We start from the raw sequence: 20,147 nt of genomic DNA, 5'->3' as shown, positions 1-20,147 counted from the left end.
TACGCCCATGCCCAAGGACAACAAACAACCATGCATACGCCCATGCCCAAGGACATAAGCGCATACCTGCTGCTCCTCCCATGCTGCAGGCTCACTAGCCCAACCAACGAGCATGCACATGTACACTAGTTCTAACAACATGAAAAATAGTCACAATTTAGTGTTGGATAACAAGTCAGATAGAAGCACGAACCAAGACTTCCAAAAAAAGTCTGCTAAATTAGTCAAAAATTTGGAAGGAATTCAAAGAACTAACAATTTGAAAATAACTAACAAGAATATATAATACAATTTCTAAAATATTCATATATAAATAAGTATGGAAGAGGAAGGAATAGAAATAAGAAAAGCAAAAACACCAATGATAGTGCATAACATCAATAGTTTGTAACATGTAAGCATTTCTTACATTAGTCGCGAAAAACTCGTGAATGGGGAATTAACACAGTCATTACATTTGTTTGCTTCACAAGAGTTTCGAGGCATGCAAATGCACATGTACATATGTGCACATGCTACAGACACTCCACATGCACACCCATTTGCACGCAGGCAAGTGCATGCACACATCTCTATTCTTGTATCATCAAAGATTACCACAATCTCAACACTTGGGAACAATTTAGATAAAGGCAAAAATCTAGAGTTGAAAAAAAAAGTTGGCAAATTAATCAAAAGTTTAGAAAGAATTCAGATGACTAATAATTCAAAACATGTAACACTAAGTATGGAATGTGATCTTTCTAACCATGACATGAAATCACTTTCTTGTCCTCATTTGGGATTTGCATTGCAAAATATGCAACATTCTAAAAGTTACTAGTATCGTGCACATCACTAGGGAACTTCATAGCACATACATGGAAGTCCAACACTTGAAGGGAATGAGCTTAAATATAGAAGGCTGATTGTTATGTTATTAAATATAAAAGAAATAGATAGAATGTTAGAAACAAAAATAAGGAAAGAAAATCCAAATTAAGGAACAAACAATTTTACATTTATAGCTGTCACAATGAGTATTAAATGATAATTTGTCTTACAAGGAGCACAACAATATTGATAAATCGCTCAAATGGCAAGCTCTACTATTCATATTAATATAAGCAAGCAACTATACCAAATAACAAATAATTAATATAATATTGGAACTTTGGAAGTAAACGACATCTTGTTATTCAGGATAGGATGTTAGGATCTCTTTCAATTGTTGCCGTGGGTACTCAATGATAATTTTTTTTACAACAAACACAACAATATTGATCAGTCACTCAAACTGCATGATTTAATATTCATGTTCATATTACCAAGCAACTATAACAAATAATAAAACAATTAATATAGTATTGGAAGTAAACAGTTAACATCAGCACCGGTTCTTTGTAACACTGTGAGATCTTGTCGAAATCCAGTAAGGACCTCTAATCTTCAAATTGACCTTGTTTCCATACTCTATCTTTTATATTTTTGTTTATGGTTGGCTAATCGCTGAACTTTGGTCAAGAAAGGGACTCTATTTTGGTTTCCCTTTTTTAATTTGATTTTGGCCCTTTTCTTCCTTTTCCGGCCATCTTCATGCTGACATGCATCACCGAAGCTATTGTGCAGTCTCTCAAAACTACTCGTGGCCATAGCTGAAGCCTCAATCACTAAAAGTCATGGACCTTAGGATTGGGACCAAAGCCCCTATTTTGATTGATAATTTTTTGGTTGATTCTTCATCATTGACCGTCTGTTACTCCCAGCCACCGTCTATGGTGGTTGACTGTCAGTTTTTCAACTGGCAATTACCATCCTCAAGCTTTCCTTCCCTCCATTGGAGAGAGAGGCTATGTTCCCCTCTTTCTCTCTCTTCTCTATCTTCCCTACTGTTTCTCTCTTGTTTCTCTCTCTATTGCACTCTATTGTTTCGTTGGATCCTAAAAAAGAGCTTTTCCTCAATGACCTTGATCGACCATGTTGAAGAGGTCCTAACCCCTGGTCATCGGGCAACAAAGTAGTCTTCACTACTAAATTTGGTCACCCTTGATTTCTATTGAGCCACCTGTACCATAGTCCAACCATGATTAAATGAGATTATCATGATTGAACTGATCAAATGTCGGCTACTTCTACTTGACTAGCCCTATGAAAGTATTGGGACTTAAAATTTTTATTCTTAAAATAATCATTGCTAAATTCTGATATAAATATAATTTTTGAATATTAGACTTCAAGGGAGATTTTTGGAGTTAATTGGATCTGGTGCTTGAAAAACCCCAGCTCATGATTTCAGGTCGAAGGCATGACACATAGTACCAAACAATCACCAAAATGTACCCCAAAACTGACCAACCTATCCTGCCTAAGTCTGCTTAGGCACTTAGAGCTTAAGATGTGTGAACAAGGGCTTGCTAAAGCCTAGGCTACCACCTTTAAAACATTTTAGTAGGGACTTCACGTGATAATATATCCGTATTTTGTCTTCACATATATTATGCTCGAGACACATATATAAATAGGCATAGGTTGCATGTATACGAAGCACAATAATGAGAGAGAGAGAGAGGAGGGGGAGAGATGGTTTCTTACACAACTTCTTAGGGGGTTTTCTTCTAAAAGCATCATAACTCCAAGGTTTCTGACTAGATTCGTAATGCCGATCAAGGCATGCTAGTAATGACACCAATGACAAGGTTTCCAAGATAGGCTACTCCCTTTGGAGTTAAATCTTAGAATTTAATGCATGAGTCCACATCAACAATGAATATCCGTGCATGAGAAATCTACAATACATCAAATTTCCTTTTAATAGCATGAACATACTTGTGGTTTGCTTTTGTTTTGGAGTTTTTATGGGCTATTCTAATAATATAATGTGGTGTTCAAGTTTTGTCTAACAATAAGACCTAGGGGAAAACCTAAGCATTTTAGGCTTGTATACTCGACTTTGGGCTTTCAAGTGGTGTCCAGATTTGTAAGCCTAACTAAATTTCAGACTGAACCTGCCAAACGAAAAACAACACTAGGCACGCTTGCCTTGGCACAAAATCCTATAGCTTGTATATCATTTACTATATCGAGCAAGATTTATCGTACCATACCAAATCAAATGGTACGGAGCATGCCGTACATATCAGTTCGGTATTGATATGTGGTACAGTAGGTGTGGTAACAACTCAGTATGCCAAACCAGCCCTGTCACAACATAGTAACAAGGTGGACTGGTACACGGCTCGATACTGAGATGACGAACCTTGATATCAAATAAAATATTATTATATATTACATGACTTTTACTAAAAAAATTCAAAATTCCTATCAACAAGCCTCCCAAAAAACCCTTATCTCCCATCTTATTTCCCATGCTTTTCACCTCTACCCCCTTAACCTCATCCACATCTCTCCTCCCTCCCCTAAGTGGAGAGGCACAAAGGTACCCCTCCGTTGTCTCCATTGGATAACCATTACCAATAACACATGATTGTGTTCTTGAATATCACCAATGAATGCCATGATACTGATCAACATTAAGTCCCATCTCTCTCTCTCTCTCTCTCTCTCTCTCTCTCTCTCTCTATATATATATATATATATATATATATATATATATATATATATATATCCTCTAATGCTGGTATTTACCATTTCTCATTCCATCATTTGCTGACACAATGCCATCAACCAGGAAGGCCTTTCTCCTCTCTCTCTCTATCTATTTCTATCTGTCCCCACTTTCTCTCAAGATCGCCAAATGGGGATCATGCTGTATGGTGACTGGATCAAGCCAAATCCAACACAAGTTTGGGATGTAGAAGCCCTGCAAACTCAGGTTGAAACCTTTAGGCTTCATGCCAGCTAGGCTTAGGCCAGCTGGTTCACCCCATAACATTGAGCTTAAGCATGGACCATATGATGTAGCTCTAGTTGAAATTTTGGCTGCAAAACATAAATCTGTTGCACCTTTAGGTTTCAGATGCAACATAATTTGGGACTACATTCCTAATCAACCACTTGTGATGAAACAAATCACCAATATAATCTTCTGCCTGACATTTGCCTGAGGCATCCAAACAGACCTCCATGTTGTATAAGTATTACATCATGTCCAATACTCATTATCATCTCCAAATTGATGCAGATTAGCCTTTCCTTGCACCAATCGCCAACATTTTTGGATCATCCACTGTTACAGCGATTGGATGTAGCTCTAGTTGGAATTCTGGCTACAAAATATGAATCTACTGTAGAGTAGGGTTCAGGTCTAAGTTAGATCTGGCTCAAATTCTTAAAAAGACCATTTGTAATTAAATAAGTCACCATAAAGAACAAGGTCTAGATTTTAGCACAAGAAATGCTGAAAAGAAACTCTAAATTCTGTCACAGCAATGAAGAAACTAAATAGAAAGTTTAGTGGAACAAGACAAAGGAAAAGAATAGAGGGAAAAGAAAGAAGAAAGAATGGAGGGAAAATGATGCATGTGGCCATTTTATATTCTTAAGTAAGCTCCTAATACTATTTACATAACCACCTCACAATCAGCTATTGAACCCACTATCTACCATTGGAAATGCTTTTTCATGCCAATTATGCATGCATGAAAAGTTCATCAGGCCCAAAACTGCTGATTTGGGAGGTTACCTGGACCAAGCCTATATAAAGACCTTAGGTTGAGGCACACAGACAGAAAGCCAACAAGCCTCTACATGTGAGAAATATTTTTTCCTCTCCTCCCATGTTTCCTTTCTTTGATTCCCTCTTTCTATACTTATGGGCAACTAAAGGAATCCTTGGGTCGCACCTCCACATGATCGTACTAATGATAGAAGGATTTGGGCTAAGCCTGGTGCTTTGTACCTTTGGGACAATATCACCCTATACCCACATGAGGGGTCAAAATCTATTCTTAGGACAGTGTTCTCTACACCCCTCAGTTCCAAACACGCCTTATTTTTCTTTTTTAAAAAAATCAATTTTATCCAAGTTTTTAGAATTATTTATTTGATATGCAAATATCAACAATAGATTTCCAACAACTAATCCATCCAACTTATGTTTAGGGATTTCAACTAGAGAAGAAATGGACTTTAGCTTCTATGACTCTTATGGAAGAGAGGCTATAGCTAGAGGTGGCAATCACATTAGATTGGGTCATACACAGGTCAGGCTGTACATGGGTCAGGTCAGATGCAGGTTAGGCCCAAAAATCCCAAACCTAAACCAGACATGTTTATTAAACAAATCAAGGCTTGAAACTTGAACATGTCATTGTAAATAAAGAGGTAAGCCAATTGAACTTGTTAAACTTGTTTAATAAATAGGTCAAAAGTGTCTATAAACTCTTTGATTAACTCTTAATCAAAGAGTTAATGAGTCTTTCTATTAAGCCTATGGACACACATTGTTGACATAAAAAATAAATATGTTAAGGTTATGACCGTTCCCTTACAAGAAAACAAACAAACAAAAGAAATCAGCTAAACTTAACTCTTAAACATTATTTAAAAAAGAAAAGAAAAAAGGAAGAGGAAGTTCGTAGCTTTAAGTAGTTCTGATACATAAATAAATATCCAAAAAAGGATAAAAAAACTACACAAGTAAGAACAGCAAAAGGGTCATGAACAAAGTTTCGACCAAAATGTAATCAAGCTATCCAGATATTTATCCATTAAAGCAAAATCCCAAAATCCTGAATGTCATGTTTCATACTTTCGATAAAATCCAAGAAGATGGTAGTCAAATTTTGAGATGAGCATAGATTAAGAAATAACAAAGAATTGTGCCGAGACAATCATAATCCAACCATCCCAATTTACCTTTGCTGGCCATGTAGGGAAACCCTTGACCTTTGCCAGAACCAAATTAGCGAGCTTAAACTAGTCCTTTGCCTTGCTTTGGTACCCAACTTTCCTACACCATGTAGGGCCTGAGGAGAAGGTGATGGCAGCGGCGAGTGAGGTTGGGAGATAGGATCTAGATGTGGCGGCAATCGGGAGGATTCGGAAAGAAGGTGGCAAGGATAGAGGAGATCAGGGGTTGATGGCTAGGATCTTGATGTCACGACATGACATTGGTCATCCTGAGGTAGCCCATGGTCAAAAGGGCCCAAGTCCACATTTATCACTTCTTCGAACAAGAAAGAAGGTAGAGAGAGGGTATCATTGGTCGGTTGGTGGTTCAAAGTAGAGATCATGAGGTGGCCTATGGTTGGAAGGGCTCAAGTTACCACTCATCACTTCTTCAAATAAGAAACAAGGTAGAGATAGGGCATCATCATTAATCGAGAATTGGAGGTTGGGATCTTGAGGTGGCCGATCAAAGGGGCCCAGATCACTGCTCGATCATGAAGAATAGAAAGGGGTTGCTCGCCGCTCAGAACTCTCCAGAAGAGAATAAAGAGCGAAGCAAAACCCTAGTCCCTAACTAGTTTAATACCCTAAACAATGTCTCGAGACTTAGGACTTGACTGATGTAAATGATGTGGTTTAAATAGGTCACTTAAATAGGTTAAATGAGTCTAGAGTTTGGAACCCAAATCTGACTCGATAATAAAGCAGTTTAAGTAGGTCAATCGATTTAAACCTAGTTAGCTTGAATCCAGACCTGTTTAATCAAAGTCGGATTCAAGTCGGGTCGGGTTCACTTATTGTTACCCCTAGTTATATTGCAACAAGGGGCCTTGTAATTATGGTGGGGCTTATTTGGTTTTTGTGTTATGAAATCACATTATGGTGATGAAAACTATGAGAATATTCCTTCTCTATGGGTTAAAAGATACAAAGAAAAAGGAACTTGACCTTAACCAAATGCACACTACAAGGAGAAAGAGAAGTAATAGTTGTTCCAACTGAAAAAATAACGTCCTACAAGCCAATCGCATGTGTGATACGATAAAGTATTTTTCTTTATTTTTATCTTCCAAACTCATGTAATTGACATTTATGATTAATAAAATTAGGCATTTTGATTTATTATATGCTGTATCTTATGCTTGTTTAAAATTATAATAAACCCTATAAGTTAGAACAATAGTTTTAGGACCATGATGAGATCATGCCAGTGAGATCTAAATTCTTGATAGTCCTAATCTAAAATATTTTCAGTCATTGGTTCATTGAGTCGAAGATCAATGATACCGGTAAGACTAACATATCCTATGTATGCTCGATGGAGAGGATGGTTGATCTTACAACCACTTGTGTAGTGACACTAATACAAAGATGTGAGTGCTCATTAGAGAATAAGTTCACTGAATTGACCTATGAGAGAACATCTGATGGAGCCTTATATGCATGTCAGCTGGTTGTTCTCTAGTGAGAGTTGTACAAGTGATCCTTAGATCTGAGATCATCATGGTACCTTGTGTACATGAATCTATGTTTTGGTTCATTTTCTAGCTTGATTCTTTGATCCTTGTGTGGGGTGTTCTGGATATAATGAAGTGTGCACAGAGATTGTGAGTGGTCAATAAGGGATCGATCACTCCTAATAAAGAGAGCGAACATCTTATGTGATCTCATAGATAATTCGAAAAGTCTTTGGCCAAAACAGGATGATAATTAGAAAAAAAAAATTTTAATGTATCATCAACTGAATCATCACCATCTGATCGAGATAAATATAGATAAGCATTTAGATTTGATATGATTTCATACCCATAGCTCATCTAGAATGTATGATCGAAGAATTGAATTACACGGTAACTTGCCATTGAATGATAATTTTGATATTTCCATCAAATTCTATCTCTTTCAAGTAGCCATGACACGTTGCTAGATGTCAATCTTGACTTGTGGACTTGCAAGAATTAAAGGAGTTTAATTCAAAAATTAATTAGAAAAAGTTCTGATTAATTGGTGCATTTGGACTAACCTAATTCAATCGGATTAGTTTAGGTCATGAGCCTGAATCCACTGCTGGCTAGATATGGAACCCAATAGGTCACACTTTGGGATTTGATCTTGGTCTGATCTAATTAGAGTTTATTGTAAATCCTATGGGTTAATTTGATATGCTAACACATTGTATTAACCTAAGTTCCAAATTAGATTAGTTCAAAAGAGTTTGAGCTAAACCTAACCTGTAGCCTTGAACCTAATTGGATTAAGTTGATTTCTTACTCAACATGGAAGTGTTTCATGCACAAGAGTCCTCCACGCCACCCATCTGATTTCCACACCTAGAAATAAATGTGCGACATTTATTTGTGGTGAAAAGGAAGAGTCCTTCTGACTTAAGACTCTTAACTTCTTTCCTTAATATTCCATGCCACCTCTTAATATCCCACGCCAATTAAATAAGGGAATTATGGGGTGCAAAAGAGAAGTCCTTCTGTTTGAAGGCTCTTTTGCACCATAAAATAACACACGAAGAAATTAATCTCTACGTGAGGAAGTGAAGCGCCAAGAGTTGGCGCCCCTTAGACTCCTTGGCGTCGCTTCTTCCCTTATATAAAGGGGGCACCACATATGGATTAAGGCCCTGATTTCTTGGTTGTTAGGCGTGGGATAAGAGAGAAAAAAGTCAGAAAAATCATAGAAAAAGACAGGAAAAAACAAGAGAGAAAAAATAGAAAGAAGAGAGAAGAGAGAAAAAGGAAAGCAAGGGTTGCTTGTCCTAGGATTTGATTTTTCCAAATGTTGGAGTTCCAAATCAAATTTGGGTGGTGAGATCTCTTAAGAAGAGGTTCTTAACGTGATCCTAGTGGAGGATTCAAAGGCGTACAGGTGGTAGTGCAATCGTTCCTTGAGAAGGAAAGTTGACAGTATTCTTATGAAGAAAGGCTGCAACACTACATCGGTTGGGAAGGATCCTAATCAGTTCTATATGGATCACCGTTGGAGGACTTCTACTGATTCTAGGATTTGTGTTTCAATCGACTAGTTTTAAATGTTAAAACTTTTTTTATGCATGTTAAAAATTTTTGTAATTCATATTCTGCTACGTGATCGGAACCCAACAGTGGTATCAGAACCACCCTCGTTAGATTCAATCAAACAAATGCTATTGTAGTAGTATAGATTTGATCTAATTCATATGATGCCAAAATGTTTTAATCGATTGCTTACATCGATCTTTAAATCAAAAATTATTTTTGACCATGATCATAGTTAGACTTTAAATTTCAGTTGTTAAATTTGGAATTTATCATAATCTAAAATTTTATGATTCATGGTAGATTGGTGTTTTAATCAATTTTAATTAAGGTGTATTGTTTTTAGCCTAGTTGTTGACTTGGTAAAGCCTAATTAGATTAGGATTTGAATGTTGATTTAATATGTTGGCCCAAGTCAAATTTGACATGTGATTGGATCAAAGAGTTGAGTCTAAATCATAGTCAAATGATATTGACTCAAGTGTTGAACCAAAGTTAAAAGTACACCCTGCATAATCTTTGCAATCATGATTTTTAGCATACGCATATGAATGATATTACAACTTGAATAGCATGGTATAATGCATGATATTGTCTTCTTTCTTATGACATGTATATTCCATATGATGTTATAGTTAGGATGTGCATGAGACTAGTCAAAGATCCTCAGTTAAAAATTATATTAAGTTATAATATCGGGATTCACTTGCTAACCGAATTTCGGATTCATTGATCAATTGATGTCTAATGCAAGTGTCAAAGGTGATTATTTAATTAACTCCATTTGCTTATCTGGCCAAGTTGTTGGTGTCTAAGAAAAGCATCGAGGAGCCTCCCACCGACTTATCTGGCCAATTTGGTTTATTGAGTTTCGAATTTGGATTGCTTAGTGATGTAGATACTACAAAGGCCTTCATTCATGCTAAGTCAATAGAGTATATAGATGTTTATGGTATATTTGAATAGTGTTGCTTTGTTGTGCTATCCACAAGGACAGTATTGTTTAAATATGACCATATAGGAATGAAAGATCAAACTTAACTAGAGCACTGTAGTTTGTTGTGCTATCCATAAGACTATGGGTGTTCTAGAGGTAAGAAAAATGTTGAAAATTGTATGAGATACAATTGGTAAAGAGTTACCTATCCTTGAACTCATGAATGCTTGTTATGCTATTCACAAGATGTTTGTGAAGAATAGGGATCTTAACCCCACTTAGAAACATGACCATGTTTCTCGTTTTCATACTTGAGGGCTATGAAATTTGTTAAAAAGTGGAAGATCCAATTAGACAAAAGTCCTAATCTAGTTGTGCATGTCATCATGAGTTGTCTGCTTATATTGTGTTCTTGTACTTATATATTAATCTGTATAATGGCATCCTCACTTTCACTGCGTGACATACTTGATGTCAAGTTGACCGGATCAAATTATGTAGATTGGTTGAGGAATCTGAGAATTATTATCGCACAGGAGAAAGTCTCCTATATTCTGGATACCCCTGCATCCGATATGATTGGTGAAGATGCTACGAGGAAGAAAGAGCCACATACAAGATGTGATAAGATGATAGTGTGATTGTCAAGTGCATCATGCTTGCCTCTATGAGCAATGGCATGGATGTTCCTTCCATACTCCTTAACTTAAAAGAGTTATATGGAGAACAAAGCTAAACTACTGGATATGAGATATTTAAGCAGTTATTCCGTGCCAGGATGAGTGAAACCACCTCCATACAAACTCATGTCCTTAAGATGATTGATCTGATCACTCGTCTTGAACAATTAGATTTTGCCATGGATGGTGAGCTGATTCAAAATTTGATCCTGCAATCCCTCCCTGATTTCTTCTCACAGTTTGTCATAAACTATCATATAAACTAACTGAACACTAGCCTGCCTAAGCTGCTCAATATATTGAAGACAGCTGAAAGCCATTTCAAGGGTAAAAAAGCTCCTGTTCTTCTTATAGATAAGATCCCCAAGAAGAAAGACAAGAAAGGTTCTATGAAAAAGATGAACCCTAAGGCTAGCATCTGTAAGAAAAAAATGAAGAAAGTCTCCGCCAAGGGTACTTGTTATCAATGCGGTAAGGAAGGGCACTGGAAGAAGAACTGCAAGGACTACCTTGCAAGTTTGAAGCATAAAGAAGCAAGTATTGCTAAAGATTTGTATATGATACAAATAAATTTATAATTAGGTACTTCAACCTCAGACTCTTGGGTATTAAATACCACCTGTGGCTCACATCTTTGTAAATCGTTGTAGGGTCTGCAAAAAATAAAGAGTCTGAATGAAGGTGACTTCGTGCTGTTCGGCGCTAGTGGAGAGTCTATCCAGACCGAAGCCGTAGAAACCAAGTTGTTGAAGTTGCTTTCAGACAAAATTTTGGAATTGAAAAACTGTTACTATGTGCCAAACATTGTTAGAAATATTATTTCTGTACCTGTGTTATTGGAACAAGGTTTTGAAATAAAAAGAAAAGAACAATGATTGCTCTATTTATTTTTCTAATTAATGTTATGGTAATGCTTTTATAGATAATGATCTTTTATTCTTGTCACTTAATAATAATATTCTTCATGTTGATCAAATGAAGAAAAAGAAAAGATGTGAATGTCACATACCTCTGGCACTGCCAACTTGATCATATCAATGAGTCAAGGATTAACAAGTTATATAAAAAAAAGTTCTTTGATCCTTATGGTTTTGAATCATATGAAACTTGTGAATCTTGTCTCATGAGTAAGATGACCAAGACTCCATTTACTGGATATGGAAATAAAGCAAATGATATTTTGGGCCTAGTACGTACTGATGTTTGTGGTCCAATGTCGACTCAGGTCAGAGATGGATACTCCTATCTCATCACATTTATTGATGATTTATCTAGATTCGAATATGTGTATTTAATGAAATATAAATCTGAAATCTTTGATAAGTTTAAAAAGTACCAAAGAATGGTTGAGAAATAAACTGATAAAAATATTAAAGCTCTTCGATCGGATCAAAGAGGAGAATACTTAATTAGTGAGTTTCTTGATCATTTAAAAGAAAATGATATTCTCTCTAAATAGACACCTTATACTCCATAATTAAATAGTATTGCAGAAAGAAAGAATCACATCTTATTAGATATGGTGTAGTCCATGATGTGCTTTATACATCTTTCGATCTCCTTCTAGAGATTTGCTCTCAAAACCGCAGCATATATTTTGAACAAACTACCAACTAAGTCTGTCTCTAGCACTTCATATAAGATATGGAAAGAGAAGAGGCCCAATCTTAAACATCTTAAGATTTAAGGTTGCCCTGCTTATGTGAAAAATATTGATGGACATAAGCTTAGTACTAGATCAGAAAAATGCAGATTTATAGGTTATCCTAAAAAAAATATAGGATACTACTTCTACCATCCTACTCAATAAAAGATATTTGTTAGTAGGCATGCCATCTTTCTGAAAAAGAGTTTATCTAAGAAGGGGACAGTAGGAGGACAGTTGAACTTAAGAAAGTTCAAGACCTACAATTTATCCAAAAGCAACATGTAAAGAGTCCATAAGTTGATCCTCAATCTGATGTACCTATTATTGAGAGACAGCCACTACACACACCTCTCCGAAGGTCAAGTAGAGTGGGTAATGTACCACTCAGATATGGATTTGTCATTGAGAATGACAACTCATCACACACCATTAAGAATAATAATCCTACGACCTATTCGGAGGCAGTCATGAGTAGTATCTCTGACAGATGGTTTGAAGCCATGAAATTCGAAATGGACTCCATGTATGCCAACCAAATTTGGACTTTGGTTGATGCGCTTGAGGGTGTGACCCCAATAAGCCGCAAATGGATCTTCAAAAAGAAGATTAGAGTAGATGATTAGGTAGAGACCTATAAGGCCAGACTAGTAACAAAAGATTTCAGACAAAGACAAAGTGTTAATTATGAAGAAACATTTTCGTCTGTAGCCATACTCAAGTCTATTCGGATCATGCTTACTATAGCTACATATCATGACTATGAGATCTGACAGATGGATGTCAAGACTGCTTTTCTCAATAAAAATCTTGAGGAAGAAATCTATATGACTTAGCTAGAAGGATTTGTCTCCAATGAGAGGGCAAATCAAGAATGCAAATTAAAAAAATCTATTTATAGATTAAAGCAGGCATCAAAGAGTTGAAACATCTGTTTTGATAAGACAGTCAAATCATTTGATTTTTATCAAAAATATGAATGAACCGTGTGTGTATAAGAAGACTAGTGGGAGCGTTATTTTTTTTTGATCTTATATGTGGATGACATACTGCTTATTGAAAATGACATCTCTATATTACTATCGGTCAAAATCTGGCTATTACAAAAATTTTTCATGAAAGACTTGGATGAAGCATCCTATATACTTTGTATAAAGATCTATGAGATAGATCAAAGAGGATGCTTGACTTGTCCCAGTCTAGGCACATAGACCTAGTATTGAAGAGGTTCAACATGAAAGGAAGTAAAAAAAGTTACTTACCCATGAGTCATGGCATACAACTCTCTAAGAAGATATCTCTTAAGACACCTGAAGAGAGAAATAGAATGAGTTCTATTCCTTATACTTCGACTGTAAGATCGATTATGTATGCTATGCTGTGACCAAGCCTGATGTAGCTTATGCCTTAGGCATTGTAAGCAGATTTCAGACAGATCCAGAAGAGAATCGTTGAAAAGCTATGAAAAACATTCTCAAGTATTTGAGGACTAGAGATATTTTTCTTATTTATGGAGGATCTGATTTGAAACTGAAAGACTTTACTGATTTTAGTTTTCAATCTAATCCGGATGATAGCAAATTCATATCAGGATATGTATTCACCCTATATGGTGGTGTAGTGAGTTAAAAAAATTTCAAACAGCAGACAGTAGCTGACTCAATCACTGAGATCGAGTACATTGCTGCTAGAGGCTGCTAAGAAAATCATCTGGATGAAGAAGTTCATCTCAGAATTGGATATGGTTTCTGAAATTGAACAACCGGTGCCTCTTTATTGTGACAATACTGAGACAGTTGCTCAAGCTAAGGAGCAGAGGTCTCATCATAAATCCAAACATATTCTAAGATGATTCCACCTCGTTCGAAAGATAGTCGAAAGATGCGATATGATCGAGAGCGAGTTAACATCAAAAACAATATAGCAAATCCATTCACTAAGGTCTTGTCATTGCAACAGTTTGACCGCCACCTAGATTGCATGAGCATCAAGTATAGGGGTGATAAGCTTTAGTGCAATTAGGAGATTGAAAAAATAATGCTCTATAAGCCAATTGCATGTATGATACGATGAGATATTTTTCTGTATTTTTATCTTCGAAACTCATATAATTGATATTTATTATTAATAAAGTTAGATATTTTGATTCATTATATGCTGCAACTTATGCTTGTTTAAGATTAGAATGAATTCCATAGGTTAGGGCAATAATTTTAGGGCCATGATGAGATCATGCTAGTGAAACTTAAATTCTTGATAGTCCTAATCTAAAATATTTCCAATCGTTGTTTCATTGAGCCAGAGATCAATGATACTGATAAAACTGGCACATCTTATGTATGCTCGATGAAGATGATGGTTGATCTCACAACCACTTGTGTAGTGACACTAATACAAAGATGTGGGTGCTCATTAAAGAATGAGTTCACTGAATTGACGTACGAGAAAATATTTGATGGAGCCTTATATGCATGTCAGCTGGTTATTCTCTAGTGGGAATTATGCAAGTGATCCTTAGATCTAAGATCATCATGGTACCTTATGTACATAAATCTATATTTTGATTCATTCCTTAGCTTTATTCTTTGATCCTTGTGTGGGGTGTTCTGGATATGTTGAGGTATGCATAGAGGTTATGAATGGTCAATAAGGGATCGGTCACTCCTAATAAGAAAAGCAAACATCCTATGTGATCTCATAGGTTGATGATTCAGGAAGTCTTTGACCAAAGCAGGATGATAATTAGAAAGGATTTCTAATGTATCATCAATTAAATCATCACCATCTAATCGAGATATATATAGATAAGCATTTGGGTTTGACATGATTCCATACCCATAGCTCATCTGGGATGTTATATAATCGAAGAATTGAATTATACGGTAACTTACCACTGAAGGATAATTTTGATATTTCCACCAAATTTCATCTCTTTCGGATGGTCATGACATGTTGCTAGACATCAATCTTGACTTATGGACTCGCAAGAATTAAAAGAGTTTAATTCAAGAATTAATTAAAAAGAGTTCTAATTAATTGGTGCATTTGGGTTGACCTAATTCAATTGGATTGGTTTAGGTCATGAGCCTGATCCACTGTTAGCTAGATATAGAACCCAATAAGTCACACTTTAGAATTTTATTTTGGTCTCATCTAATTAGAGTTTATTATAAATCCTATGAGTTATTTGATATGCTAGCACATTGTATTGACCCAAATTCCCAATTAGGTTAGTTCAAAGGAGTTTGAGCTAAATCTAACCTGTAGCCTTGAACCTAATTAGATTAGGTTGATTTCTTACTCAACATGAAAGTGTTTCATGTGCAGGAGTCCTCCACGCCACCCATCTGATTTCCACGCCTAGAAATAAATATGCGACATTTATTTGCGGTGAGAAGGAAGAGTCCTTCTCACTTAAGACTCTTAACTTCTTTCCTTAATATTCCACGCCACCTCTTAATATCCCACGCTAATTAAATAAGGGAATTATGGGGCACAGAAAAGGAGTCCTTCTGTTTGAAGGCTCTTCTGCGCCATAAAATAACACACGAAGAAATTAATCTCCATGTGAGGAAGTGGAGCGCCAAGAGTTGGCGCCCCTTGAACTCCTTGGCGTCGCTTCTTCCCTTATATAAAGAGGGCACCATATATGGATTAAGGCCATGATTTCCTGGTTGTTAGGCATGGGATAAGAGAGAAAAAAGTCAGAAAAATCAGAGAAAAAGATAAGAAAAAATAAGAGAGGAAAAATAGAAAGAAGAGAAAAGAGAGAAAAAAAGAAAGCAAGGGTTGCTTGTCCTAGGATTTGATTTTTCTAAGTGTTGGAGTTCCGAATCAAATTTGGATGGTGAGATCTCTTGAGAAGAGATTATTGGCGTGATCCTAGTGGAGGATTCGAAGGCGTACAGATAGTGGTGCAATCGTTCTTTGAGAAGAAAAGCCAACAGTGTTCTTGTAAAGAAAGGCTACAGCACTACATCGATTGGGAAGAATCCTAATCAGTCCTGTGTGGATCACTGTTGGAGGGTTTCTACTTTAGAATCTCATGGAGACCATTATGTTCCTGGATTATCATCTTCAAAAAGTATAGCTTCTTCCCTATTGCGTGCTTGTTTTGGTTTGATTGAAGTCTGCAAGAAGATTCTAGGATTTGTGTTCCGATCGGCTAGTTTTAAATGTTAAAACTTCTTCTATGTATGTTAAAAATTTTTGTAATTCATATTCTGCTACGTGATGGAAACCCAACACCACCTCTTGCGAGCGAGGGCCTCACTTGCATAATTTTGTAGAGGTCCAGCTATGTGAGTAATGGTTCTCTTTGGCAGTGGCTTGAAAGTCAGGCTACGATTTAGCTTTTCTTATTAGAAGCAGAGTAGGAGGTCTTGTGCTTGGTACTAACAATTTCACAGTAAGATGATATGCATGTTGATGTGAAAGAACAAAATTTTTCCTATTTGGTATGTGCAGTTATGTAGCCACTAGTAGCACTTAATCTTTTTGTTAATAAGGCCTTCATTTCAACTTCCTCTCTGCTTTTCTCCACTTTGTTCTAAAACTTCACAGAAGGAACATTGTTTGCTATTGTAATAAAAAAACAAGGTATTTGACTATGTGATACCTCTCTAGCCAGAACTACCAAAGGTGGTTTTAGGAAAGATTTTATGTCCCAATGGGACGGAAGGTGTCCCGACCGTCCTGTCCCACTTCTATGAGAAAATGGGATTGGGACAGAGTTGGGACTCCGAAATCTATCTATGCAGGAAAAAAAAGAAGAAAGTAAGAAGAAAGAAAGGAAGATGAAGAAAGAAAAAAAGTTAAAGAAAAAAAGCAGAAGAAAAAGAAAATAAGGAAGAAAGAAAAAAAATAATAAGAAAAAGGGATAAAAAAAAAAAAGAAGGGATAAGAAAATGAAACAAAAAAAAAAAGAAAAGAAAGAAAAGAAGAAGAAAAGAAAAAAAAAAAGAAAGAAATGAAAAAGAAGGAGAGAGAAAAGGAGGATAGCTATTCAGATGCATGATCGGAACAACTATCGAGACGGGAAGGGACAGTGAGACATCCGCTCTATGAAGATACCAGGCACCTCTGTCCTACAGGATTTAAAGCCTTGGTCTTGGGCACCAGATCTCTGTATTCTTAGGATGGTACCAAAACTTGCTACAACAAAAATTGCAAGTTCAAGAAGCAGGAAACAAAATTTTATTCTTATCCTTCAATTTGACTGCCTTACGTTCCATCATAACCAGAGAAAGGCCACTGGTTGTACAAAACCTCAGGCATAGAGTTCTAAAAATGGTTAATATATCATGCCAATAAATATCAACAGAATGAAGAAGCTTTTTCTTACTTTCAGAATCAGCAATTGGGTTGTCAACAATGAGCGCAGGCTTCACAGCTGAATCCACAATAGGGTAAGGTTCAGGCACCCAATTCACACTCTTATGCTCTTGAACTTCCTTCTTTTCTTGACTTGGATCAATCCTCTTGGTGTCCACTTCCTCTGTAACCTCCAAAACAACCCTGGTGGCAGCCTGTCGATTCCCATACCCAGTCAAACCTGGCTTCCTGAACTGTCCTCCGCCGGCCTTTCCCCCGCGGTGCGACGTGGGGCTCGCGATCCACTTCTGGGCATCATCCCACTTTGAAGGTGCTGGCTTCGAGAACGGCAGAATAAGCGCAGACCGGTGCGGCGCTCGCTCCGCCTTCTGAAACTCGAAGCCAGATGACATGCTCTCAGACTCAAATGCATCATCCTGCTCCAACCGAATCCTCGAGCCAGCCATCGATCTATGAACACTTACTGTCTCCATCGAAGTGGAGCATTCCGGATGCAAGCTCACCATGTCTACGTCCCTGCATCTCTCCACAGCACTAGCACCTGCCAAAATTCACCTCATTTCTCTCAAAAAAAAAAACAGCTAATTTAAGCCTGAATTCATACCAAACACAGAGAAAGGAGGAAACTCACGTCTATCTTCGATCTCAGGGGGGCCGGATCTCAAAGAGAACCTAGCCTCCAGCTCCTCCTCTTCCTTCCGCTTCTTCTCCACTCCAAGAAGCATCGCTCGCAGCTTCCCAGGGGAAAACCCACCGCCCTGAAGCAGAAAAGCTTACATCAAAATCTTAGCAATCCAATGTTTCTCATCAGATCAACACCTTTTACCCGCTCCATTTCTAGTCCTTTTCACGGTTTAATCATTGCGAATAAAAGGCAGGGATCTAATCGGAGGAAAAGCACAATAAGACGAAAATTGCAGCAAACTCGAAGCAAGGGAGGGAGATTGGGAGGGTCCCAGAGGGCCAGCTTTCCCGTGAGAATATCTGAGATCAGTTCTCGGAAAGGAGAGGAGTTCCGAGAGAGAGAAGGAGGGATTGTACCTGAGGGGAAAAGGGCTTTTCGATTCTTTCGTAGTCCATCGGAGAGAGGGAAAGAAGGAAATGAACGGAATTGGAGAAGGAAGAGGAGGAAGGAGACGGGGAAAGGGGGGAGGGTGGCCCGCCTCTGGCGACTGGCAGTACTGCTTTGGTCCGGCGGTCCGGCAGTCTAATCTTAGACGTAAATCGCAAGGAAGCTGTAGCGAGTGGTCCTCCGGCTTTCGGACAAGCTAAAGAAGTGGGTCGTTGGTGGTAAAAGGAACTGGCATCGAGTTGAATTGCGAGGTTGCCCCTAACGTTTAACGGCAGGTGATTTCCGATATATTTGTGTAAGGACACTTTTAATTGGGTGTAAATTATGATTACATTAGTTTTTTTACTGTGGTTGTTCGATAAATCAAAACTCAAAAGCATGCGCAAATTACTACTGCCATTGTTATTATTGGTCATTATAATTAATAGAAATAGATAAAAATAACAAAATCTAACAACGGAATAATAGTATTAACAAATAAATCATTTGTTTAGAGCAAATGATGTATTTTTATCTTTATGAAAATAACCACGTAAAGCCGTTATATTTTATATACATAATAGTGAGAATATTTAATTACTATGTTTACAATTGTTAAACAACATTGTCATAATTAATGGCCATCCACACTATCAAGTTCCGGGGTTTATTACCAAAAAAAAAAAAATATCCTGACATAGTAAATAGGAAAACAAAATGCTATACACGATTAATACTTCAAAAGATAATAATGTATGATTATATATATATTTAATGAGGCACAATTAATATTTCAAAAGATAATAACGTCTGATTTTATATATATATATATATATTGGTTATATTGGTGTAGAATTTCGTCGACTTTGGAGAAGTTGGAGCCGAAGGGATCGCGTCCACCATCGGGACCTGTAAGGGAAGTCTAAACCGGAACTGGGGGTGCTCCGACAAGACCCTCCGACGCTCAAGTCAGTATTCTGCCTCAACAGAAATGGAGCACTCGAATGGGATTTTAGCAGAGTTTCGAGATAGAGTTTTGAGCTTAGAGAAGAACGTATCTGAGGGCCCCTTTTTATAGACGAAGAGCGTAATTGATTGACAGCGACGTCTGTAACCGCCTGATAGTGGGCTGTTCAGGACCACGCGAAGTTTGTTACGGAGAGTAGTGGCGTCAGGGGGCCGTTCAGGGCCACGTGGAGTTTGTTACAGAGAGTGGAGTGGTGTCCGTTGTCGCGACTTGTCAGAGAGTGGTGGAGCCACGTGGAATCCGTTACAGAGAGTGGAGTGATGTCTGTTGTCGTGACTTGCCAGAGAGTTCGGATCTGACGGCTGAAGCTCGGCTGATGTCTGATGGAGCGGAATGGCTTTCTGTCTCATCAATCCAGGAGAAGCTCGGATATTTTCGAGGTTGCTGACGGGTCTGCTGTTGTCGGATGCCTTGGGCGCTGATGCTGCAGACGGGAGTCATCTGCTGTAGAAGCTCGGACAGAAACTTTCTGTTGGTGAAGTTAGGTAGAGATCCGATTGCCAGAGAAGTCCGTCTGAAATTTATCTGATGTAGAAGCATGTCTGAGGGCTGTCCATCGGAGAGGTCCGGTTGCATGGGGGATCCGGCAGAAGGTCGGCTGATAGCATTGCGGAAGTT

The 20,147-nt window shown here is 37.5% G+C and overlaps 1 protein-coding gene across 3 annotated transcripts in view; it reads right to left on the bottom strand.

Annotated features, from left to right (window-relative positions):
* LOC105035606 (uncharacterized) overlaps positions 1-18,714 on the bottom strand; it is a 74,537-nt gene extending 55,823 nt beyond the window's left edge. For 2 of the 3 annotated variants that reach the window (XM_073256672.1, XM_029261992.2), the window contains exons 1-3: positions 18,493-18,714; positions 18,083-18,209; positions 17,462-17,992 (exon numbers count right to left, since the gene is read on the bottom strand). In XM_073256672.1, coding sequence (XP_073112773.1) covers positions 17,462-17,992; positions 18,083-18,209; positions 18,493-18,531 — 697 coding nt within the window. In that variant the 5' untranslated portion in view covers positions 18,532-18,714. The remainder of the gene's footprint in view (positions 1-17,461; positions 17,993-18,082; positions 18,210-18,492) is intronic. The other variant, XM_010911208.4, reaches the window with a different exon arrangement.
* Between the last annotated feature and the right edge of the window lie 1,433 nt (positions 18,715-20,147).

The sequence above is a fragment of the Elaeis guineensis genome, chromosome 4 (assembly GCF_000442705.2).
Source record: "Elaeis guineensis isolate ETL-2024a chromosome 4, EG11, whole genome shotgun sequence".
In the NCBI taxonomy this organism is placed as follows: Eukaryota; Viridiplantae; Streptophyta; class Magnoliopsida; order Arecales; family Arecaceae; genus Elaeis; species Elaeis guineensis.
Note: the sequence above shows the minus strand (reverse complement) of the source record. Positions and strands in the feature narration are given on the sequence as shown.